This window comes from Coptis chinensis, chromosome 5 (assembly GCF_015680905.1).
Source record: "Coptis chinensis isolate HL-2020 chromosome 5, ASM1568090v1, whole genome shotgun sequence".
NCBI classification, from domain to species: Eukaryota; Viridiplantae; Streptophyta; class Magnoliopsida; order Ranunculales; family Ranunculaceae; genus Coptis; species Coptis chinensis.
Window position 1 is genome coordinate 72,406,295 of NC_141460.1, and position 12,519 is coordinate 72,418,813.

Below are 12,519 nucleotides of genomic sequence, written 5' to 3' on the forward strand. Positions count from 1 at the left end.
GCAACCAAAACTCTAACTATAAATTTCTAGATTGGCATGTACGTTGATGTTTACGATAAACAAGCCTGATTATACTAGAATTGAAACTCCTCTGACAGAAGAGGCGAGGAGTAGAAGAAGGAGTACCTGAATGTCTCATTGCTACGCGTATAAATAGCATCTTGTATACGCAATCTCAGTGTATTGAAGAAGTTAGAAACACCGAATAACTTGAAGAAATTGAAGTTTGGACTGACCTGTGAAAATTGGGCTGCTCCAGAAGAGGGCGCGGGGTGCGCTCAGAATTTGCCTGTGAAGGGCGCAGTCGCGCTTCGTTCTGAGGCGAGAGTGAAAGCGGGGTCGCTCTGAATTTGCTTGGAAGGGCTGGTCGCTCACCATGGAATTTTACAAATGTTTTGGCGCGGGTCGCGCTCAAACTTTGCCTTGTATGGGCGCGGGTAGCGCTCTCCAAAAATTTTGAAATTTTTACAATAGGTTGCTAAGATGTCCAGTAAGTATCTTGTAAAATTTCAAAACAATCGGAGCTATGAAAGTCCTTCTACTGCCCTGCTAAGTTTGCGAAACAATTTTCGGACATAATACAAACAACTGAATGCTTATCCAATCAAAACAGAGCCAAAAATCGCAAATATTTTACTGGAGACTTTTGACAAATCATGCGTGTTTCTGTAAATTTTTTAGAGAAATTGGAGTTCTACAAATCTTCCTTATCAGCTATTGTTCCATAAATTAAGTGTTGCAAAACTGTAGAAACACACTGGAAACAATCCACTAGTTAGGAGGTCAAAACAAATAAAAAACTCGTCAAATTTTTACTTCAAACTCCTGACTTAGGATAGATACTCCTATAAAAGGTTTAGAATTTTTGGAACTGCCTAAGTAACCTTACTCGTCTGTTTTTCAAGAACTTACGGTTTGAAAACTGAAATGCAGCACTATAAAGATCGTATTTGTTCACAAGGTAAAACAATTAGAAAAATTCTGAAAATATTCTAGTAAATCAATAACAACTTAGATATTATACCTGAAAATATTTAGAATTTTCTAAAATTTAGAAATACCTTTACTGCAGTATTCGTCAATGTGATTTCGCAATCTTAAGGGAGCGCGGGCGCGCTTTGTGCAAGGCAAAAGAGAGGGCGGATTAAAACAGTGAATTTCAAGCATGAACAGTAACGAAAATATGAGAAACAAGAGAGAAAAATTAAAAGGGTGGGTGGGTAGAGAATTGGGGATTGCCCCTTGGATTCAAGCAATTGAATTCTTGTCCCGAAAAAGTTTAAGACGGCAGTGGCGCCATTTGATAACCCGTAAAAACTCGATTAGATTACTTTAACCTCATTCTTACGGTTTCAATTATTTATTTCCAACTCTCACATATAGATTTATGTAATATATATAGAGTATGGAATCGTTCCACTCCTAAACTACCAAGACATAAAGAAATCAATTAATCAACAAAAGGGAACAATGGTGAAAGCAATATTTATAGATATGAATTTATACTATGATGGGAAACTAGAAAACAATATGCAAATAATGAAATGATGGAATTCAAATACTAACTTGACAATAGAGAATAAATTAGGGGAATTCGATTCCACCTTAATTCGACTTAATCAACTAACAAAGAAATGTTGTAATCCAAATGTCAATACTTTCACATAACAACTGGTATTCTAATCCCTAGTTATTCATAACAATCTCTACCAAATAATAACTAGCATGTGAAGCAATCAAACCCATTCTCATGGTGAACTAATTACTTTCTAGAATTGAATAGATTATCACGACGATTTCTAAGCTAACAAAATCAAGTTTTCATCAAAGCTTCCTTAAACCTTCTAATGGAGGTTTTAGCCTTGAATCATCATACTATAATTTCTAAACTAAGAACAGTAAAAACAAGTCATTATTGAATAACTAATTAAACTTTCTTAATCTAAATTAACAATAATCTAAGATTCAAAAATGGATTACAATTGAAATTTAAACTAATTTAGAACTAAGATTATGAATACTAATTATCAATTTAAAACAACTAAATCTATGAATGCAAGATTGAATTCAAAATTAAAGATTGAAATATAAACTAAGTATTTTATTCTAAGATTCAAAACTTGTTCTAACAACTAATAAAATTGACAACTAACTAGATTAATCTATATAAACTAATTTAATGAATTAAAACTAATTCTATATTACAAAACTAAATTTTATGAACTAGAACTAGGTTTAGATCTAGATAGCTTAAGAGCTAAGCTTTTGTCTCTTTATATAGAAGAGCTAGATCCCCAAATTCGTGCATGGGCTGAGGAGTCATGTTTTGGGCCGAAAAATCGAGCCCAAAACCTAATTTGTTGAATCCAAGACTTTCCATTTTGGTCGTGTTACTGTAGTACGAGTTTTCACCAACTTATACTACTCTGACCGAGTCAAAGTCTAGAACATTGGAAAGAGCTTTCTGAGCCGGTCATTTTGATATAAAATGGGCCCAAATCCGAGGTCTGAGTCCAAAGATATGACCTTTTGAAGTTCTGTTGACTTTTCTTCAGCTTTTTAATCCGGTTTAACTTTCACTTAACAGCTTTGAGTTGGGCTTTTTAAGGGCTTTTTCTCCATGAAACTTGGGCTTTCTTTGTAGAACTTTCATAGCAATCCCTTTAGCTCCTTTTAGAGCCTAATTAGTAACGAATTTACATTTATTCAACTCCAAAGCCTAAAATATTCAAAAACACGTAATTAGTGATAAAACTATATTATTAATTACATAATTGGTCTAACAACAATATTGTTAAAGGGTTAAAACTACAATTTTGGGCTCTTATCAAAGTACTTGGGGCTCAAGACAGTGGAAGATAGTCTTCCTCTATAACCACTAAGAGGGGATGAACTTCCAGAACATCTAGATCATACTGACTTTGTAACTTGGAAAGACAGCGAGGACAAGCGAAAAAGAGCCGAGGTAAATGTCGATGATAATGATGATGGTGGTGAACTTACTAGGGCATGGTATAAGAAGTCAATCTTTTTTGGTATGGGGTACTAGATAGACCATGAAGTCCGCCATGTTGTTGATGTGATGCATACCGAGAAGAATGTTGCAGAACATTTACTAAACATGATCATTTGCTTGAGTAAAACAAAAGATATTGTAAATGCACGAGAGGATATGAGGCTTCTTGGCATACACAGTGGGCAGTGGATACAAATCTATTCAAACATGGGGAAAACAGTTAAGCCACATGCATTTTTTGTATTGGATAAGAATGGGAAAATGGATTTCTTAAAAACTTTGAAGTACTTAAAGCTCTTTTCAGGTTTTTCTTCTAACTTGAGCAACATTGTTAGTCTCAATCTACCTGGTTTGCTAACAATGAAGTCACATGACTATCATGTCATCATGGAGTACTTATTGCCTGTTTTGCTTTAACATGCCATTCCGAAACACCAAGATTTACGAAAAGCTATTCACCAGATAAGCTTATTATTTAATTTATTGTGTTCGAAGGTCTTGATCAGAAAAAACATTCAAGAAGCCAAGTTGATGGTTGTTGAGGCATTGTGTGTGTTAGAGAAACACTTTTCACCACCATTTTTTGATATAAGCATCCACCTTGTGGTGCATTTGGAAGATGAGGCTTTACGTTGTGGACCTACCCAAGATCGGTGGATGTATCCATTCGAACGGTAATTCACTTTTATTTCAATTGTTTGACTTCATTTGACATGTTTTTGAACTTAAAATTTACATATGTAAGTTTAGAATATTTGATTCCAATAGGTTGATGAAAGAGTGTAAAGATATTCCTAGCAACAAACGATATGTTGAAGGTTCTATTGCAGAATCTGTTAGGTATACCATGGAGTACATGTCTAACCACGAGCTGGTAATCACAAATATAGTCAAGAAGTCTTTTTATATGAAAATGGTGAGTACAGTGATGAAGGGCCTATCCTAGACGGTAAGGATGTGTTATTATCCCCTCATCAATTTGTACAGATACGTCGATGGGTGCTATTTCAACTTGAAGTCGAAGAGCGCGATACATTCTACAGGTCTAAATTCTTTAATCCTTCACTATGTAGGCCTGGAACATGGTTTGTTATTATGTAGATACTTCTATTAAAGCATGAATGAATAAAATGCAACGAGTATTGTGAGTCATTGCAATCTGGTTCACGTGCTAAAGGAAAAGGGATTGCAAAAACAGAGGTAGATCAAGATACAGAAAATTTTCATAGATTGGTTATATAAGAAGGTATTAATTCTTACAAAAACAATATAATTTAAAAATACTAAGATAGTTCTCTTACTAGACATGTTTTTAAATTGTTTTCTTGTGTATTGTAATAGTTGTTGGAGGACGATGCCACGAAATCTATGTTGTGGCAGTTAGTCAAAGGGCCAACTAAAGCTAAGACATACAAGAAGTACCGTGTCAATGGTTTTGTCTTCTCTCCCAAGTCTCATGATGATACTGTTACCACCCAAGACAGTGGTGTTTTTATGAGGGCTATTACTTCTTTTACTGCAAATAGAAAAGACAAGAATCCCATTGATGCTACAACGATGTGGTATGGGGTCATTAAACAAATAATCAAGGTAGAATATACCGACTTTCAAGAGGTGGTCTTTTATTGTGATTGGGTGAGGGTGGAGGACAAGACTAATGGCTGTAAAATCTGTCCAGACTCAAGCTTGGTGATGGTCAACCTCAACAAACTAAAAAGTTCCAGTAACTTTTTAGATGAGGCAACCATTCTTGCTAGAGAGGCATATCAAGTGTTTTATTCACAAGATTTGAAACATCCTGATTGGTCAGTGGTTATACATTCTCCAAAGCGGTTGACTTGTCGAGTGGATGAGCTAGATGTACCAACTGACTTCCAATCTACTCTTGAAGACCAACCCAATTTGAAACCCTTACTAGAAAGACAACATTAATTAATTGTTTAATATGCTAATATAACTTTTTGCTATGGATGTATCCATTTGTGTTTAGTTTTATATTGGGTGAGTCATGATTTTGTGCTGCAAGTTTGATGATTGTACACTAAAATTTATTTGATGGTTGTGCCTCAAAGTTGAATGTGATTTATTTTACGTTTTGAAGTGTAGTGATTTCACTTAAAGATTAACATATTCAGTACCCAATATATGCATCCATTATAATTGTCACTATTTGCAGGATATTTTAATGGAATCAAGTGGTCAATCATCAGGTCCTAGTGCCTTGCAGCCACCCCCATCAGGTCAAGCAACACCCCCAGCAGGTCAAGCAACACCCCCAGTAACATCTGAATTATATGGAGCACCTTCATCAGTTAAGGCTAAGATGCTTGTCTTGGTGGGCATTGTTGTTGGTCCTTATGGGGCAAAATGGGCAACCCGCTTGGGGCATTTTATTCGAGCAACCATCCCATTGAATTACAAGGATTGGAGGCTTGTGAAACAATCCTTTAAAGATGCAGTGTGGGAAGCTTTGGCCGTAACATTCAATTCTTGTTAATAATGTTATCATTTTAACTTGACCAAAAATGAATTTCTAAGTATTAAAACTCTTGATAGGGTGAGTTTGAATATGATGTGCCCATGGCTTTGGTTTACAAACAACTTCAGAGGGAGTTTTCCTCTAAATTCAGGACTGCAAAAAGCAACTACCGAAAAGAGATCATAAAGAAAGCCTTAAGCAAGGAAGCTGCTATTGCCGCTTGTCTAGATGGTATGAATCCAACAATTTGGGCCGAGTTTGTGACCCATGAATGCAGACCTGAAGTCGTACAAAGGAATGCAAAGAATGCATCAAATAGGAAAATGAACGCCATTGGTCATACTCTTGGGTGACAAAAATATGCCCAAATACGTTACAAGAAGGTATCGTCCTATCTCAATGTCTTTATTATTAGAAGTGGTATGTAGTATCATTTTATATATTTTTGTGTAGAAACAAAAGAACCCTAATGTCAAAGTATGTCGAGAGGATGATTGGCTAACCGGTCACGAACGTCGTGATGGATCTGTTTTGGAGAGTGCTAGTGTAGCATATGTAAGTATTTATCCTTTCTACATTTAAATGTGTTAAACTTGTTGTTATGTAAGTATATATACATGGGTGTCCTTATTTGGTTATGCTTGTTGTTTTAGGAACAAGTGAAGTCTGTTAAAGAGAGGAAAGCTATTGAAGCAAGCATTAGGGGAGAGGAAAATACTGACGAGGTCATAAACCTTGAAGGTGATGTACTGGTTGAAGTCTTTGGGAAGGACAAAAAAGGGCGTACTCGTGCTGTTGGCTCTCAAATATCACCTGCACAAGTTGAACATGTTGCGCTTGGTGAGTATTTACTTGAAAAATCATTGGCATCATCTGCTAGTGCTAGTCCCAACTTCAAGAAAGAGTTGGCTGAGGTTAAAGCTTCCATTGCCAGTTTGACAAACTTATTGTTGGTGAGTTTATAACTTCTACAATTAGGCATACATATAACTTGTATTTTCCCCTTACATGTGTTTTCTATTATCACATGTTCACATTGCATCGGGGATTGTCCCCCTACAGTCTGCGATGAATACACCTCATGGTTCAAATTCACCGCATCATCCATCTTCAATGTCTCCTCAAAATTTAGCTTCTCTTTTTGATGAAACAAGTGATCGTGTTGGATTGTCTGACCAGCCTATAATTACCCTATTGGATAGAGAAGGTAATGAAGTAGCCAAGGGGTTTGTGGTGACCGATCCTATGCACAAAGATGTTTGTCATGGCAGAAGAGTGCTTATAGGTGAGGAAAAGATCAATATTAAAGAAGTGTTTATGGGTGATGCGTTACTCTATGATGGTCCCCAGGATGGAAATAAAACCCTTCATGGTTCTGCTGCTGGAGTGTGGTTGATTTGGGCTGATGGGCGGTTGAAATATGATTAAGAATGGTTGATTAGTGCTAATTTTTTTAGACATATTGTTTAGCAAAATTTTTTGGACATATGGGCTGACAAAAACATTAAGTATGGTTAATGTTCTAGTTATAATTTAACAATACTTTTGGACATATGGGCTGACAGAAGAATTAAGTATGGTTAATGTTCTAGTTGTAATTATGTAATCTTTTTAGACATATTGGATAAGGGTTCTAGTTGCAATTTGTTGAACCTTTTTTGGATATATGTATATAATTTTCACTATTGTTGATTGTATTATATGTATGCTTATTTGTTTTACAGGTTTGTGAGTTTTCTAGCCCCTTTTTAACTCCGCCAATGCAAACTCATGAAATTAAGTTTTTGCATTGCTGGTTCCCAGCTCGAATAAAGGAGGAAGAAGGGGGTCTCTTGGAAGTCTAGGGTTGGTGATCCATTTCAAAGGTAAACATGTCGTTTAGTTTTATTGGTATTTGTTCAGTATATAGACTTTTGTACTCCTTTATCATTTCTTATTACAATTTAGTTTTTAAATTGAAAGTACTCTTTTATGATTAGATTGATGGTTTGCCAACAATTTGGAGGAATAAATGGAGTATGTTTCTATACGAGTGGAATTTTTGCTACTACAAGTAAATATATACCTCCTAAACTTTGTTATAAGTAGATCCCTTTATTATAATACCCATACCATTCTTTATCTTCAAAGTTGATGTACGTCTAATATGTACTGATTTACAGGCCGTAGTAACTGCAATTGGTGCAATTGGTGCACTTGCCGTGATTGGCACTGGTAATCAAACTATAATGTGTCTAGATAAGTTCATTTCCACAAGTCAAAATTCAACTTAATACCGCACTGAAAACCTTTTCTTTGAACTGAGTAGCTCTTATTCATGGGTTCATTCTCAATAGGAATGGGAGCAGTTCATTGGGTTGTAATGTCTAAAGGAGCTCTACTGATGATCATTCCTCACTTTCAACTATCTCACGCCTTGACCCAGCGCTCCAGGTCTTCTCTCCACTCTCAAGGTACGTTCCTACACTCCTACTTCTTTTTTTTTTTTTTTTTCTTCCAGCCTCTCTCCACTATCTTTTTATGGTCTTCACTTATTCTCTTCTAGTCCTCTCCTAGTTCTTCTTTTTTTCTTTTTCTTCACTTCACTTCTCCTCTCCTACCTTTTTTTTTTCTTCTTTTCCAACCTCTCACCACTCTCTTCTTCTGTTGTCTCTTTCCACTCTCTTCTTCAGCTTTGCTTGGTAAACGAAATAGAGTATGGCCTGCAGTGGCTGGAAATAGAGAAGTAAAAAAGGAATGGCCTGCAGTGGCTGGAAATGGCTTGCAGTAGCTAGAAATATGGCCTGCAGTTACCTGTCAGATAGTACAACCTACATAGAATAGATAGTACATACTTTATGTCTGGTTTTTCCTTATGTATCAAATTCTATGTCTTTTTACCTATCCACCTTAGTTTAGTCTTCTAAGTCCTCTGTTTTTGTAATTTGGATCATTCCTCTTTTTTAGGTCCAAGGTGATAGACTATGTGCTGAATCTTATTTTTCGTCAGGATTTTATAGAGTTCCAAATGAATATCTTTAAGAGTACTACTAGGCTCAATCTCAAGCATCAAAACATGGCTCAATCTTTCCAAGAGTGATACCTAATACTAAGCACCAACGAAAACTAGAAAAATGGTACTCCTCGGTTTTTCTTCACCAGCAGATCACAAATCAATCTTGTTGTTGTTGATCTCATTTACTAGTAGTGGCCTTTACTTAATGGAAGAAAACAAGCAATCCCAATCCGGAGATAAGAAGAAAGAAGATCCTAAACCCGAAGAGAAAGTCGTTGTCGGTGGAGGATGGGGAGGTTGGGGACTTGCTCGTTTTTCCGTTCTTTCAGATCTTCAAAAAGCTACTACTCTTGCTGCCGAAGAGCTTTCCCGCAATGTAACTATTTCTTAACTACACTGTTAATTAGCTAATAATAATAATTTGGTTGATTGAAACATTAATATTTCGAAATATTTTGTTATGTTTTGTTGGCTTTTAGGCTGTTGAGGTTGCTAAAAATGCTGCAAAGAGCATTGGAGATATGCAAAACACAGTTCTTGACTCATAATCTCCCAAGAAGGAAGAAGAAGAAGCAAAAAAATCCGATGATGATGATGAACTGCGAAAGTCCACCCTTGATAAATTTGAAAAAGCTAGTGAGGATTCTCTTCTGGGACAAGCAAGCATTACATTTTCAAAGAGCCTCTCCCTGCTATTTTTCTATACAAATTTTCATTGTTTCTCATGTATGTCATTTTCTTTTGTCATGTGTAGGGTTTAAAGGTTCTTGATACTTCTGCGGAAAACATTGCATCAGGAGCATGGCAAGCATTAGGCAATGCCTGGAAAGGGGGCTCAAGCTTTGTTCATAAGTATGTTCGCCTATAACTATGATGCAAAACTTAAACAGATCTAACAGATTTTCAGTTTAGATTCTGAAATTGATGGAAGTGATTCTGATAAAGGGAAGAAAGTTGAGACTTCAGAAGAGGGAACTGGAGATGAGATGAAAATCTTGCGTGATTCAAGTGTCAACAAGGCTGTTGGGTAATAAACTAATAAAATTCATTCACTAACTTCCGTTGTCATACTTGTATTAGTTGTATTGCTCTAAGTAGGTAGTGTTTTTCTTCCTGTGTTCTTGTGTTATCTTTCTTACAGCCGGATGAATATATCTAATTACTTTGTTGTCTAATATATCTTTTCAACTGTTTGAACTTATTCTCATTGTTACCCGTTTAACTGGAGAATTTTGATACTCGTTGTCTACAATAGATCTTGATGGTCATGTACTCGTGTTTGTAATGGGGTTTGGCTTGTCTGCGGCTCTTTTGGGAGTGATGGGTTCTCCTTCAAAAAGTCTAGTAAAATATTTCCAGCAGGTTTGGTATCTTTTTTTTCCTTCGTTATGACAGGTGGATACCTTCATGGGATCCTGCGTAGTCTGCACTAATGAAGCTTAGATTTGGGGATGTATATGTCTTATGTTTTACTTTTGGTTGGAGGATTGTGTGACTGTCGTATTTTCAGCTCCAATGCTAAATAGAACTCTGTATGGACACAGTCTTTAAGTTGCTGAGTCTTTGTACCTATAGGATCTGCTGCATGTCATAAAGTGTTCATGTTGATCACTCAAATTGAACTAGAATAGATACGGAGTTCCATAAAGGAGGTTGAGAATGACATCATGCAGCGGAGTAATTTATGCAGCTCTGTTATTGTTTCTTTGCTTTAGTTTTAACTTTTTGTCCATGAAAATTGATAAACACTTTAACTAGAAGCTTGGTTTTTACTTATTTGATTTTTAGTGTTGATAGATGGGTGTAATGAGAATGACTATGGTTATTGTTTCTTTGCTTTAGTTTTAACTTTTTGGGCATTTAGAACATTTTGTTCTTTTTCATAGAACGTTCTTTTCGTTGTTGTGTGGATGAATGGAATGAATTTAATTACTAGAGTTTGTTAGAGTTATAGATGAATAGAAGAACTTAAGTGATACATTATGGAGTAAAACAATGTGCAGGTACATGTACGTGCACCAGTACAGGTGGCCCACATATAAAAGGGCTAGAGAAACCAATTTTTTTTTTTTTTTTTTTTATACATTGAAAATTTGTTAGTAACGAATACGAAACTGCTAGCAACTGATTTTTTTTTTTATACAATGAAAATTCGTTAGTAACGGATACATAACCGTTAGCAACAAAAAACCAAAGTGACGCTTATATCCGTTACTGACAAAGGATAAACAAATTTGGTAACCGTTACTAATAAATTGTAACGGTTAGGTATCCGTTACTAAAATTAATTTCAGTGACACTTTATAACCGTTAGTAAATTTTGTAACGGATAATAAGCGTTACAGATATCCGTTACTAATATTTGTCATTCTTTTGTGTCAACGAAAGATAACCGTTACTAATATTTTTTGTAACTGATGTATATCCGTTACAAATAGATTGTTATGGTGTAGTGAGGTGACTTACACTATATAGTTGGTGTTGGAATCAACATACTAACCCAAGTAGGCCTTAAAAGTCCCACATGCACTTTCAAGAACTAACTTGGATCAAAGAAAATACTCAGGCATGTTGGTAGGAAGTACAGTTACACTGAAGATTTGGTGTTGGATTGAAACCGGCTAACATGTCAGCAAAGTAGCTCTCACCTTTACTTTTAAGAGCTAGCTAAGGTCAAATAAAATAATTAGGTTCCAAAAGATTAGGATGCCAGAGTTGGCTCTTGAAAATAATTGAAAGCTGATTATCATGCACGTTGGACAAGAAAATAGAGAATTGCGAACAACACTTGCTAATGTCGTTGAAACAAAAAATAGAGAATTGCGAACAACATTTCTAATGTTGAAACAATCAACATAACACAAGGGATGATGAAGAGAATCGAATGGACGCGACAACTACTAAAAAATTTGACATAATTAACATTAGCGATGATGAATAGAATAAAGTTACATGGAATTATCAACTTATTTAGGAGTTTAAGTTTTATTAGGAATGTTCATGTATGTTTATTTGTTTAGTAGGTTTTGAACCTTCGCTTAGCAATTTTTGAACCTTCTCTGATGCGTATTTAAAAATAATTCTTAAACTTTAACATCTCTTTATGCCTTGACAATGCTAGCAATGTTTATTGTACTATAGTAAAATTGTATATATATGAACTCAACAAAATATGGTCTAGAAATATATAAGTCGACGTACAGCTGAACAAAAATAAATAAATGAATAAATGTGGAGGGAAGTAAAGAAAAATGGAAAAAGAATTAGCATAAGAAGTAAAAGAAGATCAAGTAGTGATAAAAAAAACATATCAAAAAGGAAAATAAAACTGCGAGAGAATCAGAAGAAGAATTAGAAGAAAAATATAGGAGGAAATAGTAATGGAAGCTAGCCTTACCTTAAATTTGAGCGCCTTCTTTCCCTTAAAATGTGATGTCAACATTTGAAAAAGCTCATTCTCATCACCACTTCCAACTGCCTTATCAATAATCATCTAAGAATGGAAAAAAAAAACACTTTGGATTAAAAAAGAAAGAAAGACATAATAGGCTATTAGGATACCATAGTTTCATTATTACCACCTTTTATCAAACCTAGGTTCAATTTCTTCATGCATCCCAAGTCAATGGAATATATAGCAAGGATATCTCCAACAAAAGCACAAGGAAAATTAATATAACAGGAAATCAAAACGGAGAATATTATAGACATACAAAAAACAATGGAATACAAAATAGAGAATACAGCGAGGCAGAGCATAACGGAAAACAAACCGAAGAGTATAGATTAATGATTAAAAATCACTTATAAAACTGCCCTGTTAAGAAGAGCAAGAGCTCTTAGAGATTTGTGCACTTCAAATTCACAACTATTTTCCATAAACAAATTACACAGCAAAACAACCAAGAAACAAACTATGTCATGAATACTCAGTAGAAGGATTAATATGTGGCAGAACCTCATTTAAACCATAAGAAACTTAACATTTCCATTTGCTCCTACTGGAACATCAGTGCGTATACCTTATCT

General features: G+C 35.3%; 1 protein-coding gene across 4 annotated transcripts; it reads left to right on the top strand.

Moving 5' to 3' along the window:
* The first annotated feature begins 7,943 nt into the window (after positions 1–7,943).
* On the top strand, positions 7,944–10,044 carry LOC147498765 (uncharacterized). 4 transcript variants are annotated; one of them, XR_015194357.1, is made up of 4 exons: positions 7,949–8,190; positions 8,230–8,866; positions 8,970–9,126; positions 9,245–10,044. XR_015194357.1 is itself a non-coding variant. In XM_086559066.1 (2 exons), the coding sequence occupies exons 1-2, from the start codon at positions 8,609–8,611 to the stop codon at positions 9,036–9,038; spliced, it is 327 nt and encodes a 108-aa protein (XP_086415192.1). In that variant the 5' UTR covers positions 7,945–8,608; the 3' UTR covers positions 9,039–10,044. The 4 variants fall into 4 exon arrangements, 1 of the variants encoding a protein (XP_086415192.1); XR_015194358.1 differs by having other exon boundaries at positions 7,944–8,866; positions 8,970–9,149; XR_015194356.1 differs by having other exon boundaries at positions 7,949–8,866.
* The last annotated feature ends 2,475 nt before the right edge of the window (positions 10,045–12,519 follow it).

Coding starts and splice junctions, on each gene's coding strand:
- LOC147498765 (XM_086559066.1), top strand. CDS start 8,609: ATGGTACTCCTCGGTTTTTCTTCACCAGCAGATCACAAATCAATCTTG. Junction 8,867..8,969: donor CCGAAGAGCTTTCCCGCAAT/GTAACTATTTCT, acceptor GTTGGCTTTTAG/GCTGTTGAGGTTGCTAAAAA.